Genomic DNA, 19258 nt, shown 5'->3' with positions numbered 1-19258 from the left:
ACCCTCTGCTTACTCCAAGTCTCACGCAATTTATTCGACACCAAACTTCGGGTATTAAGATATCAGAACTGAGATAACCCACGTCTGCGCATGTATGAAACTGTTTACTTTTCACAACTGGAAAATTAAATTATTGGAATTTAACGTCCCGTTTGAGCACCGAGGCAATATGTGACGAAATATATTTCTTAAAGTGAACCAACTCGAGGCAAATACGCTAACAGAAAATTGAATCCAGTATCATACACATCATCCAATTGGCCTGAATGGAGACTTGAAGAAAAAAGTAATATAGTCATTTATTTATGTTCTTGTTTCACGATGTACAAATACGAAACCTATTCATAATATTGTATAATATTTCTTACTGTGTAGAAAGGCACTATGTGATATCTGCTTGTAGATTGGAAACTAATTATTCATAGTGTGTAAGATATTTGTCGCTGTTATGATATTGTATATATAAAAATCCTTTGTAATTCTTACTAATTATTATTTGTATTTCTTTCAGACTAGACGAGCACTTGGTAGCAGCCCACAGATATCAACCAGACCAGTTCAAGTGTGATTACTGCGCCAAGAGCTTTTCTTGGAGGCCAAATCTCCTTAAACACAAAACAGTTCACGGAGAGTACAGGAAGTACCCGTGTGAAAATTGTACCAAAGTCTTCACAGATCCCAGTAATCTTCAGCGACATATCCGGACACACCACGTAGGCGCCCGGTCACACGCGTGCCCCGAGTGTGGAAAAACTTTTGCAACATCAAGTGGACTAAAACAGCATACTCATATCCATTCGAGTGTCAAGCCCTTCCAGTGTGAAGTATGTTTCAAGGCTTATACACAGTTTTCTAATTTGTGTCGACATAAACGAATGCACGCCGACTGCCGGATGCAGATTAAGTGTCACAAATGTGGACAGGCTTTCAGTACAGTAACATCATTGTCAAAGCATAAGAGGTTCTGCGATACGACTCCTGGCCAGTTACCACCTCATTTAGTTAGCGGCGACGATTTGCCACGCAGTGCCCCAATGAATCTTCCTCATCAAGCTAACAATTCCCTGTTGTTGTACCCGAGGCCGGGTTTGCCGTTTTACCCTCCGTCCCTCATGAACCCATACCCTCTCTTTCCAGGAGCCTCACTGCCACCTGCTCATCCGTTCATGAGCAGTCCTTTGTTGTTTCATCCTGCTGCGGGAGCAGGACAACAACAGAAGATCGGAGAAGATGACACAAGTATGGATCATTCACAATTGAACAGGTATTCGCATCACCTTCCTTCAGGCGAATCTCCAGAGAAATTAAAGAATGGTATCGGAGGCGGAGATGGTTCACAACAATCTCTTCATGGGCTACCGCACCACCCTCCTCCGAGTTTGTCTCAGCAGATACAACAAGAAAAAGAGCGACACAGTTCAGATTCTCGTACGGTAGAGATATCGTCAGTATCAAAGACGATACCGTCACCACGTCCAGCAACTACATATCCTAACCCAAGAGAACCTTTGCCTCCGCTCGTAACAACATTACCTAACTACAATAAACTGGAAGATCCTCAAGAGGCACCTCGGGACTTGACGATAGGACAACGTAGGACACCGAGCAATAACGATCAACACCAACAGAGAAGTCGGGAGGATGAGAATGGACATATGTCACATCAAGGAACGAAAGCCAAAGCTAGTCCGCCCATTTCTTCGTCTTCTGAGAGTGAGCAACCCTTGGATTTGCGTGTGGAAAGGAAGCGCGAGCCAGAATCGCCATCACGAAGATCTGTCACACCAAAAGAAGAGCCTAAATCACCACCACCACCATCAGATGAGAAGATGGTCGACGAAAGAGCTCCAACTCCAGCTCCAGCAGTGCCTCTTCCTGTGCGGCCTCCATGTGATCTCCAAGCAGATAAACCTCCTTTACCTTCTCCACAGCATCACCAGCTACCACCAAATAAAGTACCAATGGCATATCCTAGACCTATTCATCCTATATTTTTAGAAGCAATGTACCGATTAGATCGGCCACCTTTTCCAGGTTTTCCTGCAAGTCCCGATCGACTCTTACCACCTTTCACTACTCCAAGAGGATTTCCCTTTCTAGGTCACATGGTCAATGGTATGAATGGACAAAATCGACCTTTTGAAATGATGCGGAACCAACTACCGAATTTTGGGAAGCCATATCAAGAGGTTTTAAGTCCACACTTAAATAAAATGAAGGATCGGTATGCGTGTAAATTCTGTGGAAAAGTGTTCCCTCGATCGGCGAACCTCACCCGTCATCTCCGTACTCACACTGGCGAACAGCCTTACAAATGCAAGTACTGCGAGCGCTCGTTTAGCATTTCGTCCAATCTCCAGCGACACGTTCGTAATATTCACAACAAGGAAAAACCTTTCAAATGCCCATTGTGTGATCGATGCTTCGGGCAACAAACTAACTTAGATCGTCATCTTAAAAAGCATGAATCAGACGAAAGTGGCGCCATGGCGGACAGTCCTGGTAGTAGTAATGAAAATGAGCGAGAAGACACGTACTTTGATGAAATACGCAGTTTCATGGGTAAAGTTGCGTATAGTGGCGATCCGGCGGAGCTTAACCAAGATTTAAATCCGACAGTGATGAAGGAACCAGTGGAAGAGGATTCGGATGACATGTCAGATACAGCTATTGAGGTCACCTCTTCAGATGAACGCACCGGAATCAAATTGGACCAGGAATTGGCATTGAAGGAAGAACCAATGATGACATCTACTTCATCAACTCCTCCCCCTCCTCCTCATCCTGTTCCCATATCCTATGAAGTGAAAACTAAAACAGGACATCCGAACGATACCGCCAATTCGTCTAGTCCTGTATCACCAACAGCACAGACAGAACCGATTCAGGTCACTAGTTAGAAATAGCATAAATTTCGTTCAAAATCACTTTACAAAGTTTAAGAATAACTATTTTATCTCAATTTTGTATAGTTCCTAGACAGTTATGTCTGACAGAAAGGAGGAATCAGGTTCAAATATTACTCCGCAGATGTACATAAGAGTTGAAGCAAGGTTCTTCAATCAAAAATAAACAGTGAAGTGAAGTGAAAAACAAATTTTATAAACACATCTTTTCTGGTCAATATTGAACCAAATATAAACAATACAAAAAAATGAAACAAAACAGTACATCTTGGAAATTACGTTTGAAATGGGAGTGAGTTTAGAGGATGGTGTTTTTAGTAAGAACGTTGCCATTTTTTGGAAGGGGAGGGGGACGCATAAAAGTGTATTTCTGTTTTGGATTTTTTGTGAAAATAAAATTAGTGAATAAAAATGGGTAAAAAATATTAACTAATGTGCAATTTAAACTTTCTGTCAAAGAAAGCAGTTTTCTCCTCGCTTACTCACTGCTCACTTAAAGAAATGTGTATATATACAGATCTTTTATTACAAAAAAGAAGAAGAAAAACTTTTAGTAAACATTGTAGTGCATAAATCCAAAGATTACATTTAAATCTAAATTAAAGTAAATATATAAATATGTACAAATTTAATATTTTATGTTGAAGAAATATTTCTCGCTTTCTTTTTTCATACAAAAACGCACAAAAAAGGAACTTAAACCAAAAAATTATATATATCGAAAAGCATATACAAAAAATATCTTGTATGAAAAAAGTAGAGAAGCGCGTCTGTTCTTATACTTTACCCAACCCCAGTGATATTATTTTTGTGAAAGTGCAGATGATAAATATACATATAAATATATATATGTAAAATGTGTATGTGTGTGTTTCTATGTATGAGCGGAAAAGGTGCGTATGTTGTGGGTATGTCTTTACTTTAAGAAGGTGGTTATACATTATTATCATAATAATATCAGTGAAGTTAAAAACTAAAAGTGTGGTTTTAGTGTACCAATGCAGTTCATGCATTGTCACATTACACATGTACACAACAACACTATTGAACAAAAAAGAAAAATCCAATCGTCTTTTGTTTTATCCTCTTGTTTGTTTGTTTTTCTACATACAATGTATTGACACTGATGAAAGGTATAATAATGATATTCAAAGTATAACATTGTAAGATATAGTACATAATATATATATATACATATGAATATATAGGAGGGAAAATTATATAATATATATATATATATGCCTTCCGATTTATCACTTTTTTAAAAAATGCAAACTTTTCATATATATGTAATTCGGATTTCTATTCTAACAAAAGAATACACTGTGTACCAAAGATGTTTAAAAGAAAGTAGCAAATTATTTTTCTTTTGTTTATAAGCTATAAACAATGTAAAAATGTAAATTAGTTTAGATTTTTATTTTAAGATAAAAGAAACAGTGAAATCCAATACGCAAATATATCAATATGGAAATTCCAGGGCGATTGATAAAAATAAACACCAATATTTCTTGAGCTTTTCTGTTCGATACGAAAGAAGACTTCTAAGAATTAGACACCATTGTGAACAGATAACTCTCAATTTTTGAGGCCAGTTTCAAACTCAGATTTTACATTAAAATCACTACACTGATTCAAAATCACTGTGCCATCTATTATATCAAATTGTTTTACATTCTTGGAAAACAAAATAAAAATATCAATGTAAAGTACAGAAGTAAACATACTCTATTACTTTTCGATACATTCATATAAAAAAAGGGCGAACCTATTAATGCTACTGTATTTTCTTGCTTTCAATAATATTTCTAAAGAACTTGGGTTCATTGTCTTATTTTTTTAAAAAAAAATGAACAAAAACCTATCATATTAGCAAACAAACTCTACTTTGTAACAGTGGCGTCATCAGCAAATTTTAGAGGAGGATTAACACATCACAAATTGAATTCAAGCTTCAGCCCTTCCGCAATGAAAAAAGAAGAAAGCTGTAATTACTATATTTATTGATAGAACCAATGTACTTACGAAATGGAAGTACATCATTTCCAAATCTCAGAATTGTTAACCTTAAGTTTTATTTATTATTCAGAACAGTTGTTGAAAATTGAGAATCGTAAGGTAAATTTATACTCATAGTTTCTTAATTGTTTGTTCGCAGCTAAACATAATATGACAAGGATCGATGAGAGGCATTATTATTATTACAATTTCGAAATTTAATCAAAAATCATGTATGTAAACCCAAAAACTGTCTTTGAAGAACGCTGACGTTTCTGTAGTTGAAGCTCCTTTCAAAGTAAATATCTGGTGCCACCACTGCTTTTTAAACATTTCATAAATGATGCTTTGTAGTTAAGAACAAAGAAATCATTTGGACGACTCGTAGAAACATAATGGTATGTCACATTTTCTAAAGAAGGTTCAACATTCCCATAGAATTCAATGCAGTGACATATACCAAACCGAGAATAATGATTAGGTGAAACTGAAATGGTAAGTTAAAGTTTATTATTAATCTCACTCGATTATATTAAAAATTTAGCACATAAAGATAACTTAAAAAACAGTTGGTTGTGAACTTTTCGTTTTGTTGGTTAGTTGCAAACTTATACTTTATATTAAAATTAATTCATTGGTTCGATTTTGTAATTTGTGCATTCCTTTGTTCAAATTGTTTAGCATTCTAGAAACCTCCAATGAAACATACAGAAGAAATCACAGTGTATTAACATTTGACATATTCATAAATAGTAAATGTAAACTTGTGTTTGGTATTTCCTTGGTTATTATTGGTAAGTGAAAAAGTCTTGAGTTCAATATAATTCAATTAATTGTTAAAAATATTTTTAACAAAAGTTTTCTTATATGTTAGTGATCAAAATTACATGTAAATTGTAAGGTTGTGACTAGCATTTGTTGATGGATATCTCTTGTAAGCCCAGTATAGCTGGGAGGTGAACCCGGACATAATTATTAAATTTCTGAAACTTTGCATGCGGAGTCCCTAAGGCATATATAACAACGTACTAAAAGTTCCTACCTCTCCCATGCTTGCTTCATCCAATATGGCGACCAATTCAACATACTGTAGCTGCCAGCCAGACTTACGGGACGGTATAATTTGATGTTTCTGTGCTTGTCTTGCTTCATGTTACATTTACAGCAGAAATGACTCCGAGTAAATACTTCACACATTATTATGAGGTGAAGTATATTATTAAAACACATTTCGATCTGAAGCTGCGGCACAAAATAAAATGAAAAAGTCAAAATCCATTATATCAAAGCAAATGTGATTTTCTGTTTGATTGTATTACTCAATAATTACTGAACCAATTAGAAACATAACATGATTATCAGGAATTAAAATACGTATGCATAGAGGGAGTGGGAATTATAATTTATGCAAGAAATTGAGAATTTTACTATCCCGCCAAGATGGGAAGATAAAACTTGGTATATAATCTGCTCATTAGAAATAAGGAGAAAAACATGTTTCCACGTTTTTAAAAATTTCCGTCTTTGTGGAGGAAGGGGATATATAGAGTGTAGAATGTGTATTATTGTATAGGTGAGTGTGAATTTCTTCTTCACCTCATCACGCAGTAACTACTGAATCAAATAAGGTGATATTTGCCATAATTATGAATCTTAAGCCTCCCAAGAATTTTATGATATTAAATTGATGAATAGTGACACTTTCAATGGCGTTTATGTATAACAGCATCCTCATCGGTGTGGGAGTGAGAAGGAAAGAAAAAATAAAATGTCCATAGCTGGCCTGGCGTTGCGCTTCGTTATTTGTTTAATTTATTTCTTTAATTTTAATTGTGTAAAAAAATTTCTTTACATATATGGGAACCTGAGGATTGACAGAGGTAGTTAGGTCAAAGGCTTATTGTGACATTTGTCGTTCCCCAAATCTACCAGACTGTCAGGTGTAGAACTTTAAAAATCTATGTAAATGTTCTTCTTGCGTCCCAGGTTCCAGATTAGACGGAATTTTGCAAATAGACTTTATATTTAAAAAATCAGATCTCAAAATCCATTGAGCGCAGAACCGTGAGATTATATTTTTGTTATTCAAAAACGAAGACGAAAAGAAATGAAACACAAGGAGAAAAATATATCAAAATGTTGTGCGCGGTAATACGTGTAGATATTGGATATATTCTCATGTAAATGTATTCTTGAATTGAATTGGAATATTTACTGTAATATTTATGGGCCATTCTAGTTACTGCTGTAAATAGTTTTGCTGTAAATGTAACATGAATCAAGAAAAACGTCCGCCGTATTGGATGAAGCAAGATTGTGTGAGGCGGGGAGTTTTACCATGTTGAAACATCATTACCTTAAGATGATCATATGCAAAGTTTCAGAAATTCAATAATTATACCCGAATTTGACCTAAAATTATTCCAGCTAAACTAGATTATTAGGGGTATCTCTCCCAAGAAAAGAAAAATATTTTACTTCCTATTTGATTCTCACTAGACCCTCTTTCATCAGGGGATTACTACATAATCTGTTGTCAGGTTGTTACAAATTATTGTAATCTTGCAGTAAGTCTGAAAACATTATTTATCTATCTTTACCGGTCTGGGTGTGATAACAATTTTTAGATCAACCAAGAAATCACGGATTATTACATCAAGTTGCCAATTGATTATTGTACTTAATATGGTGTATTCCTTTCGTTTCGATCAGTCAAGCTCAAGATGTCTAAAATCATAAATACGATCTTCGTACTATGAAACAAAAACTTGTTTAAATAAAACAAAATAAGTAATGGTAATACATTATAAGGATTTGTTCAATTGTTGTAAACAAAATGACCAAAAAGTTACCTAGTCGTAAAATTACTTTTTATTTATATTCCTTTTTTTTTATCAAGTTATTGGAATAACATCTTTTTGCTTTTAGTGTTGTACTATAAACAAACTTGAATGTCCTTGACATCTACATTAATATAATGTCAAAATATACTACATTTTGTCATTTACATCACAAAAACCAAAGTGTCAAATTATTTAATAAAACAGAAAAAATGAGTTGTTTTTCCTGTTAAATAAGAATAACTCCACTTTACATACCTTCGTGATATCAAGTGTTGCATTGTTCCTCAAGTTCTTGTAATTTCTATATGTCTTTGCAATAATAATAATAATGTTTGAAAATTTTTAATGAGTAAAAAAAAAAAAAATGAAACAAACCTCTGTATATAAATATGTGAACAAGTAAAGTCATATGGTATTTGTTAAAAAAAGAAAGATTGTTCTCATTTCTATAAATCCTTTTAAATACTTTCATAAAATCCAGTCACCGCCATATTTCACAAAATAACGTTCTGGAGTGACATTTTGCGACGCCTTTAAATTTTATTTATTTATTTATTTATTATTATTATTATTATTTTTTTTTTTTTTTTTGAGGGTTAAGTTGAACAATTTTTCATCCGAGGTTAACACTTTCGCCCCTGGACTTATATTATGTAGCAATGTAAATTTTGGTATCCTGCAGTTTAGTGCTTTAATGAAAGAAAACTGAGTGTGAGATAGAAAATGAAAACGATGTAGGCATACGGAAATCGTGACAAAAAATCTTTAATTATTTGATTTGAAAATGATTACAACTCGTACCCAATTGGTATTATTGGGTAGAATTGCCATAAACAAATACTGTTACACTTACATGAAAAAGGATGTTTACAACATAAACATAATATGGAAAAAATACAAAAACTGCTTATTGATATCGTCGGTAAAATTGTCATAAAATTGCATGAAATAAATTGTTTTCACTTATATACGAAAATTATAAGAGAAACAGCAACCAGGAAACTGTTTGAAAATCGTTTATACATTGTTTGCTTTTTAGCGGTACAGTAGTGTTTGAAATAGCCTTTCAGCCTACAAGACGTTCATAAATTCACTGCTTAATATTAGTTTTCTTTTTCTACGCTCGAACCCGAATAAGTTTTCCATACAATCGATGGATATTTGCAGAAGGTAACTGAGAGATTTTGTCCTTTTTGTATTAACCCTAGGAACACCAGAGGGGGTTCAGAGGCCCACACCCCTTGGTTTTTCATGTAACCCCCCCCCAAAAAAAACTTGGTGTTCCTAGGACTAATAGGAATTAATTGGGTTTAGGATTAAAAGTACTAATTCTTGTAATACTGCTGTTCAAAAATGAAACTATTAGTTTTACGCTAACTTATTACATAATGCCGAAAAGTTAACGCGTTGAAGTAATCTAACTTCTGTTAAGAAAGCTTTACCTCGGTGGAAGGCAGCTATACATATTCTACCAAATCCACCAAATCAGTAGTTCCCAATCTTGTTTATTTCATAAATCTTGCGTACTTCACGTATCCTTTTCCCCGTCCTTTTTGACGTTGATCATATGTGGTTTTTGGGTGACCTCTTCTGCGACTTTAAATTCTGAGATCTTCAATAATAATAATAATGTCCTATTCTCACGAGTAACGTCTTTGGAAGAATTTTGGGTTTCTTTCATGCGTGTTTTCCCAAGAATGGCTAAAGAAGCCTTAAAATATTTTGTTCAGTTCTCGACAACTTACCTCTGTGAATTAGGATTTTCGACGTTGACCACAATAAAAGAAAAGTATCGCAACCATTTGGAAGTGGAAAGTACTTCAAGTGTGTTTTGTAGAACTGTCGCTCTTCACGCAACCATGTTGGGAACCACTGCTACTTAATGAAAATCGTAATCAGAATACAAGAAAGCATTTGTAATATAATAAAATATAAAGCTTTATTGGTTTCAGGGAATCCTAAATTTTCATTCCTTTCTGGCGTTGTATTTAAATAATCAAACGAATTAGTTAATTAAACATATTTAACGATATGTGGAAAATTTAAAAAAAAAATCACTTTTACATACCTTCAACAACATTTTTTTTATGCACTACGGGTTGCCTATAAATAAACGTGTGGGTGGGTGATGAACATTTTAATGATGGGTGATGAATACTTCTAAATGACACGATCAGTGTTATCTGGGTGTATTTTTATAGATATGGCTGTATTTATAAATCTTGTTATGAATGAGCACGGGACGCGGCACAAGTCCTAAAAATCATTTCGCGTCACAAGTCATAAACGACACAAGTCCTAAAAATCATTTCGCGGCACAAGTTCTAAATGGCAGAAGTCCTAAACGGCACAAATTCCTAAAATTTAGGTCTAGTGCCTATATTTTTAGGACTTGTGCCGTTCAGGACTTATGAATGTCACTCTGACCACTATCACTGTGCAGACATTGGTCTTTTATCAGTTTTTTGTTCCTTGGACGATGGACGAAGTATTAAGTGCACATAAAAAAAAGCAGCTTCGTTTTTCATAAATCAGTGAAGGGATAGGCTTGAACAGAGAACAGATGTAAATATATATGACCAAGGAATTTTTCGGGGTTATAACTCCTTCTGAGCAAGATATTGTGCAAGAATAAACCCCATCTAAGGTATGTATATAAAAATTTGAATTGAAATTATATGAACTAGAGAGATTTGACTATATGTCTTCTGGAGATGAGAAAAAATAGAAATTATGGACCAATTTTGTAGGACTACAAGACTCTATACTTCATGTATTTTAAGCTTGGGTTTTAATAAGTCATTTATTGTGTATTTTCTGTCAGCGAATTACGGAAGAGCACTGTTGTCAAACTTTTGCTCGCTCAAGTAGGTAGGTTTATAACGACAACTTCAGCTGTTCCCTGAATCTGCTCGTTTTGTTTATGGTACTTCGTCAACAGAGCATCAAAGTCACGCATACTACACTCACAAACTCTCAACTTAAAAGTAACTGTGTGTGTGAAAATGAATGGTCGTAAGAAAGAAGTCAAATTCAAATCTCTGACCAAATCTATGGTCAGAAGTTCGTAAAGTACATATTTGAAAATTTTAAATAAAATTAAGTTGCTTAAAATATTGTACAAGTGAAATACGCGTAGTCTTAAGAAAATCTTCCTTCGTTTGATTTTTTTTTCGTCCAAGATTAAGCTTTAATTGTGATTTAAACATTACTTCGTACGTTTTTGTTATACACAATGAACTAATTTAGAACTTTGTGCATAACTTAGAAGTTGCTTGCACAACATAGTTTTTTCACATGCTTGTATAGAGTCTACCACTATTTCCTAATTTGATCCCGATCGTATGAGTTCCATGTATGTTTTGTTATTTTCGAAAATATATCGCAAATTTGACCCCCCACAACACACAAGCTGAAAGACTGTACAACATAATGTTTCACACAACTATATAGAAGGTCAAGGTTTACCGTTATGCCAAGCTTGATTCACATCGGATGAATTCGTTTGTTTTTTTTAATATGACTAACAATTTGACCGTCCATAGATCGGGAACCGAAAGTTTGCACAACACAGTATTTCACATGGTTATATAGCAGATCAAAAATTATTACAATGTCAAGTCTGATTACACTTGAATGGGTTCAGTGCATTTTTTTTTCGAAAATATAACAAAATTTTACTACCCATAACTCGAGAATCAAAAGCCTGCACGACATAATATTAGATACGTTTTTGTAGCAGACCAAGGTCTACCACCATGCTAAGTTTGATCCTTATAGCATGAATTTGGTATGTGGTATTTTGTTTTCGAAAATATGATGCAAAATTTGTACATAACGCGGAAACTAAAAGTTTGCACAATCTAGTGTTAAACGAGCTTATAACAGGACAAGACCAGAGGCGGAAATGGAAGGTAAAAATTTGGGGGCAGCCAAAATCCAGACTATGATAGGTATATCATGAGTTTACTATCAGCTTTAAAAATATATAAATAATAGCTTCAATTATTTTTACCACTCAAAAAATTGGGGAGCCCTAGACCCCCGGCCTTGGGCTAGATCTGCCACTGGTCAAGACCTGCTGTTATGTTAAGTTTGATCGTGATTGGATGAGTTCGTTTTGTGTATTTAGATGAAAATATACACATAATTTGACCGCTCATAACTCGGTAATCAAAAGCCTGCACAATATATGAGTAATATATCACTTAATTTAAAATTATTATCACATGTAAAAACAGTTTTTTTCATCCTTAATTTGAATTTTGAAAAAAAAATCAATACAAAGATATTAAATACGGTGTATTGTACGCGATCTACAGAACTCAGTTGATTTTTGACTAAGCTTGGCACAGAGGTACACCTTAACTTTCATAATATAATGTGGAATACTTTTCTGTACAGACTTCCGATTCGCAAGTTATGGGCCGTCAAAATTGGGGTTTGTACGTAGTCACATTTTTTTAAATAAAAACAACTTCTGATACTATTTAGAAGAAGAATTAGAGGAAATGTGTGGAACTTTTGTACTTATTTTCTTGTTTGAGGAATGGTACATCCACAAGATTACTATTTAAAAATCAATGACAACTTTCTAATAGATTTGACCTTATGCTCCGTAGCGCTACAACACATGAAGGACTATGCCCATCGAAGTAGGTGAGACGACTTTTTTGTTGAGTTCTATGGACAGTATGACCTTGATGCTCGTGTCTCTAGGCATAATGGAGCTCTACCTCCTAAATCAATCTGTTCTCCAATTACTTCAAACTTCCTCAGATCAATATTGAAATTCTATGTCACCACCGCAAACCAAGTTTGGGACTAGGTACGTCACTGTCTTCACATTGTTCCTCTTACCAAATAGCATAAGGAAGAGCAGAAGAAAGCCTGACCTCAAGAATACATTTTATTAACTCATCCATTGCAGTATCCAATAGCAGCTGAATAGCTTATTTCAATAGATGAAGTAATTATGAAGTCATCTACTAGATCTAGGAAGTTAAACCCTGAGAGGTCTCCGACATCAAAGTCGACCTCAGGAAACAAGGAACATCGCATGCAATCGACCACCAAATCCGTTTCTAGATCATTTTAAGTTCAACCAAAAGAAGTTAATGGTGACCGTATGGTAGTCCGCAGTCACAGTGATCCACTACAGCTTCCTCAATACGTACGAATTCATTACGGCTGACAAGTGTAGTCAGGAAATTGACAGATATAAAAACTGCGTTATATCATCACGCTCGATGGTGTCTCGTACTGTGTTAAAATAGGTTGAGACGAGAAATGCTTCACCTAACTCAAAGTCATGATTTATATTTTGCTGAATATTCTGTATAGTACTTGAAGGTTTGGAAAAAAAAAAACTATCAATCGATATCATGGGATATCTGGCTAAATAAAATAATTTGGCATCTAGTTATATCGATAAGTTGCAGAATTCTTAGAAGAGTTGCGATTCTAAGGAAGAAACTCGTAAGTTATAATTCTGTCGAACAATAAAGTATAATTCCTTAATTAGAAGAGCTTTTACAGCTATTGGGTTATCTTACTAGTTAGCAACGAGTAGTGGATTTACGTTACCTGGATACTTGTATCTGAAATATTGATTAAATTTATTTTGCATTATATCATTGAACAACAATTTAAATAACAATACATACAGTCTTCAGTTCAAATGTAGTGACCTTTCGTATCGTTCGATTATAAATCTATTTCAATCTCGTCTGTGCTTACTATGTAATTTCACAAGGTACTAGCAGCCAGGGTTGGAAAAAATAGTTTTTTTAAAAAAAGAACAAAACATGTGTTTAAAACATGAAAACGATGTTCAAAATGTTTAAACTAACTAACTAACTAACTCTATGGCCTATGGAACCCGGAGGTTCAGTGCCGCGTTCACAAAAGCTCTCCACTGACTTCTATCCTTAGCTAATTGCATCCAGTTTCTACTTTGTATTCCTATCTCTGCGAGATCCATCTTAATATTGTCCTCCCATCTGCGCCTAGGTCTTCCTAATGGTCGTTTTCCTATGGGTCTACCAGTCAAGACTTTGAAAGCGTTTCTACTTTCTTCCATTCTAGCTACATGACCTGCCCACCTAAGCCTCCTAGACTTGACGACCCTAACAATGTTGGGTAAACCGTATAAACTATGTAGTTCCTCGTTATGAAGCTTCCGCCATTCCCCATTCTCGTTCCTCTTGGGTCCGAATATTCTTCTCAGGATCCTGTTCTCAAATACTTTCAGTCCATGTTCTTCCCTCAGAGTAAGCGACCATGTTTCACAACCATACAGAACAACAGGCATGATTATCGTTTTATATATTTTAAGCTTCAAATTCCTCGACAGAATTCGCGACGACAAGAGATTTTGAACCGAATAGTAACACGAATTCCCTGCTTTTAGTCGACATTTAATTTCTTCGTGAATATGATTTTCGTCTGTTAATATTGATCCTAAATATTTGAAAGTATCCACTTTATCAAAAGTATTATTTAATATTTTAACGCATCCACAATTTGCCGTATTACGGTCCCGACGCACTTCCATGTATTTAGTTTTCTCTGCATTTACTTCTAAACCCATGTCCCTGCAAGCGTTTAATAAGATCTCTGCATTTATTTCTACTGTTCTCCTATCATCCCCTATTAAATTTACATCATCAGCATATGCCATAACCTGGTGAATGCCGTTCAACTCTAGGCCCTGGTTGCTATCTTTGATTTTCCTTATGGCGTATTCCAGCACAAAGTTAAATAATAATGGCGACAACGCATCTCCTTGTTTCAGGCCATTTTCGACGTGGAAGCTCGTGGACAAAAATTTTCCTACCCGGACTTTACTTTGGGATTCACTTAAACATATCTTAATTAATCTAATTAGCTTTCTCGGTATTCCAAGTTCTGTAAGAACGTTGTATAATGTTTCTCTCCTAACCGAGTCGTAAGCCTTTCTAAAATCAATAAATAGTTGATGTACCGGGGTATTGTATTCCCACTTCTTTTCGAGTATTTGGCGAATGGTAAATATTTGGTCGATAGTTGATCGATTTCGTCTAAATCCGCACTGATAATCTCCAATAATTTCATCTGCGTATGGGGTCAATCTTGCTAACAGAATATTTGAAAGGATTTTATAGGATGTTGACAGAAGAGAAATGCCTCGATAATTATTACAGTCAGTTTTGTCGCCTTTCTTGTGAATTGGAACAATGATTGATTCTTTCCACTCTTGTGGCAATTCTTCCTTGTTCCAGATAAGGAGAATGAGTTTGTGTATCTTGTTCCACAATTTTTCGCCTCCAGCTAAAATTAACTCAGCCGGAATTTCATCTACACCCGGAGATTTGTGTTTCTTCAATTTCTTTATAGCGGCTTCCACTTCTATTCGATTGGGTTCTGGAACATACGGTTCTGCGGTGTGTATCTCCTTTTCTCCACGCACATTAGTTTTTGGCTGCGTGTTCAGCAAATCGTCAAAGAAATCTTTCCATCTATTTAAGAGGCTATCCGTATCGGTGAGAACTGTTCCGTCAGATTTCTTTAATATATAAGCACGAGGTTGATAGCCTTTCTTAAATTCGCTCATCCCCTTATACATGTCCCGAATATTTTTATTTTTACTATTATCTTCAAGTTCCTTAATTTTAGCTTTCAAAAAATCCCGTTTCTTTGTTCTAAAAGTTTTGGAAGTTTCCCGCCTGGTATCTGCGAAATTTTGTGTAGTTGTTTCATTCGGATTTTGTAGCCACCGTAATTTTGCCTGTTTTCTCTTCTCTGCTAGTTTAATGCATTCTTGGTCGAACCATGGTTTGTTCCTACGTATTTCCGCGTGTCCCAATTTTTCTATTGCTGAACTTTTAATGCTATCTCTAATTTCAATCCAAGTATCCTCAACACTAGTGCACTCCGAGTCTTCTAAAACCGCGAATCTATTCGAAACTTCAATCTGGTATTCCTCTCTTACTTGGCTCTCTTCTAATTTCTTTAAATTAAATCTCTCCGTTTTCGGACATTGAATATTACCTTTATTCAACGATAATCTCTCCCGTATTATCGCTACTACCAGGTAGTGATCAGTGTCACAATCAGCCCCTCTAAACGAGCGGACGTCAATTATGCTAGATTGTCTTCTTCTATCTACTAAAACGTGATCAATTTGATTATGTGTTTTTCCGTCTGGTGATGTCCAAGTGTATTTATGAACGTCGCGATGTGGGAATTTTGTACTCTTCACGATTAGGTTTTTGGATGTTGCAAAGTTCACGAGTCTAACACCGTTGTCATTACTTTCCTTATGCAAACTTTCGTTCCCTATAATCGGTTTGAAAATATCCTCTCGTCCTACCTTCGCATTGAAATCCCCTAATAGAATCTTCATATGGTATCGCGGGAGTTGGTCAAATATCCGTTCCACTTCTTCGTAAAAACTATCTTTTATATCGTCACCCTTATCTTCAGTTGGAGCATGTACATTTAAAACAATAATATCACACCACCGTCCCTTAAGAGTAATAAAAGAAAGTCTGTCAGTAACAAATTCAACCCGTTTAATTGCTGGTAATATTCGTTTATGAACGAAAAACCCTGTTCCTAACTGGTGATTTTTTTTTCCTTCCCCGTAAAAGAACGTAAAATTTCCGGAATTCTCAGATCCATTTCCTTCCCACCTAACTTCCTGAACTCCTACTACGTCCATCCTGTATTTCTCTAACTCACTCGTTACAGATTTTAACGCGCCTGTCCTATAAAGACTTCTAATATTCCATGTTCCAAATCTCATGTCCATTTTCTTTTGCTGATGTCGTGCCAAGTTATCAGTCCTTGTCCGAGGCTTTTGTGAATGTTTCTGAACAAGTACCTTTTTTTACAGGATGAGGGTGTTAGCCTTACCCAAACCCCCAAGCTGGAGGACCACTCCTAGTCGTCTGTCCGCGACTGCTTATTCAGTATATTCGCAGCTAACCTCTATATCTAGAGGCCTTCTCCTCGATCCGCAACCTGAGGACGCGCCATGCCGTGGTGACAGGAACCCACGTTACACAGTCAAAATGTTTAAAACATATTTTAAAACAAGAACAAAAAAATGTTTCAAACCAAACATTTTGAACAGTTTAAAACATATTTCAAAATCGTGTAATAACTTATTTGTTAAGACTTTTTACTCTTTACTTGCAACCAGTATTACAGATTCATCCTGTATATACTGATTAGGGCAACATTGATAACAAATAAAATCGTTTGACTAAAAATGGCTTTTATATAGTTTTTTAATTAATTTTTATTGACCATTTGTTGTTCAAGATGATTTTCGAAAAAAGATTAAATATTTTCGTAGTGCCCTGGTGATAATGCACCTTAATATATCAAATTTAGTTTTTGTAGCACCAGCAGTTTTGGAAATGACTTTTGAGTGACTGATAATGCACCTTTTTTTCTTTTTTTTTTTACCTAACAATTTGTGTAACACCATTTGTTTGCAAAATGACTTCGAATGACCATTGGATTTAATATGACATTTTTTTCGATATTTGGCTCAAATAATTGTATTGTTATTGGAATTGTACACACATGTACATAATTTTTACTCAATTGATCACCTGGAGGTGGGTGAAATTTTAGTTGCAAAAATTTGATTGCTATTTCGGAATACTGATGCTAATAAAATTATTTTAAAATAATAAATTTTCCAAAAGTGATGTTTCAAGCACATTTCATGTTGTGCTAACTTTAGAATATTTTCTGCAAGCCTGTGTATTGGTTGTTGTTTTACTCAATAATTGTATTGAAGAAAAACAGTATTTGAGACATTCAGAGTACAATTGATCCAAGTACATTTTCAATAATGTTCCGTTTTGCTCAGCAAATGAATGTTATTTCAAAACGTAATATCTTCGCAGTCAAGAATACGAAAAATGAAACTAAAACCATGTGAAAGGGTTTGGGTTAGTTTCATATGACAGTCGCTAGACAGGGGCGGCAGGAGGGCAGCCGCGCCCACTCCCACTCTGAATTTCAGATTTTGGTGGCAGTAAGGCAGATTTAGAAACTTTTTGATAAGCAAAGTCCAACAGAACAAGTTTGAAGTCCTTACACCGAATAAATACGGAGGAAATATAGATGATCAAAACTGGAAAGTTGCTTAGGCACAATTTCCAGAATTTTAAGTAGGTCCGAAACTCGAAAGTAGAGCCACCTTTGGAATCCTTGGATCAAAAAGGACAAAAAATACAAAAGAGCAATATAAGCCTATAGCTCCTTGCGGCCAATGGAAATGGATTTTTACTGAACAAACTCTGTATTTATTCGGTGTAAGGACTTCATTTTTTTCTGTTGGACTTTGCTCAGCAAAAGGTTTCTAAACCTGCATTACTGTTCCAAAATTTGAAATTCAGGGTAGGCGGTAGGAAGGCGAATGACCTCTAAACGTCTTACCCTCTCTAGCGGTAATCATATAGAACTCTAGATTGCATCTTGTCACGTAGTTTTCTTTCTTTCTTTTCGGATTCGTGGTTGCGAATATATGACGTCTTTCGTTGGTAGGCCTATATTCTTTTTGACACACCCTGCATTTTTAAAATGTAATTATACATCATTGACAATGACATTTGGAGCTTGACTTGTTAATCTTTCTCACGTTGCAGCCTACACAATATCTTAAATTTATGAGCAGGGAGGGGGAAATTAGCTCTCCTGTTTCCCCGTTCTAGAAACGCCCTTGCTTAGCGGTTGTTCTATAAAACGCTAGCCCACACTACACATTTTCAGGTGGTTTTTGGTTCATTTATTTCGGACTCTTCGCTACGAAGATACCACATTTGCTGAGCAAAAATGAACCTTTTTGAAAATGGACTTGGATCCTTGTGCTCTGAACGACCCATATCTAAAAATATTAAAAAAAAAAAAAAAAAAAAAAAAAAAACTAAATTGGAGCCAAATTTATCCTGCAACCCATCTTTGTTCGAAACGTATAAAATTAGTTTCTTCGGTTTACTCGAAATGGTGTCCTCTTTTCTTCCCACAAAACTCATGTTAAACGATTCCAAGTTGTATGAAGACTGAGAACCAACATGTACTGTATGTATTAACAAGTGCCTGCGATATTTTAATTTCAGAACCGCTGTTTAGTAAAGAGCCCTTTGATTTCTGAATACAACACAAAAACTTGTTTCAATGATAATTCTTTTATTTATTGTTTTGTATCATTTCTACAAGTAGTCCAACCTTCGATTACAACACTTTCTCGCAAGTTAACTGATAAGCATTTTAAGCAATACAATAGACGATAAAGAAAAACAAGGGAAAAAGAGAGGAAATAAATTGTGGATCACAACATCGACCTGCAGTAGTCACGAGAAATCAAAACATTCACACGGGAACAGTGTTGTCAGTCCTAGCTCTGGAATGGGCTGAAAAATAGTACCAAATCAAAACAAAAAGGGCTGAATTCATTGTTTTTATCACAATGTAATACATGGTTCTATAATACGAAACCAAAAGAAGTAA

At 35.1% G+C, this 19258-nt stretch overlaps 1 protein-coding gene across 4 annotated transcripts in view; it reads left to right on the top strand.

Annotated features, from left to right (window-relative positions):
- LOC145668667 (transcription factor hamlet-like) overlaps nucleotides 1-8184 on the top strand; it is a 582644-nt gene extending 574460 nt beyond the window's left edge. For all 4 annotated transcript variants that reach the window (XM_081736724.1, XM_081736722.1, XM_081736725.1 and 1 more), the window contains one exon: nucleotides 512-8184. In XM_081736724.1, the coding sequence (XP_081592850.1) occupies nucleotides 512-2900 (2389 nt within the window). In that variant the 3' untranslated portion in view covers nucleotides 2901-8184. The remainder of the gene's footprint in view (nucleotides 1-511) is intronic.
- The last annotated feature ends 11074 nt before the right edge of the window (nucleotides 8185-19258 follow it).

This window comes from Thermobia domestica, chromosome 13 (genome assembly GCF_964235325.1).
Source record: "Thermobia domestica chromosome 13, izTheDome1.hap1.1, whole genome shotgun sequence".
Classification (NCBI taxonomy): Eukaryota; Metazoa; Arthropoda; class Insecta; order Zygentoma; family Lepismatidae; genus Thermobia; species Thermobia domestica.
This window is presented reverse-complemented; position numbering and strand designations above follow the sequence as displayed.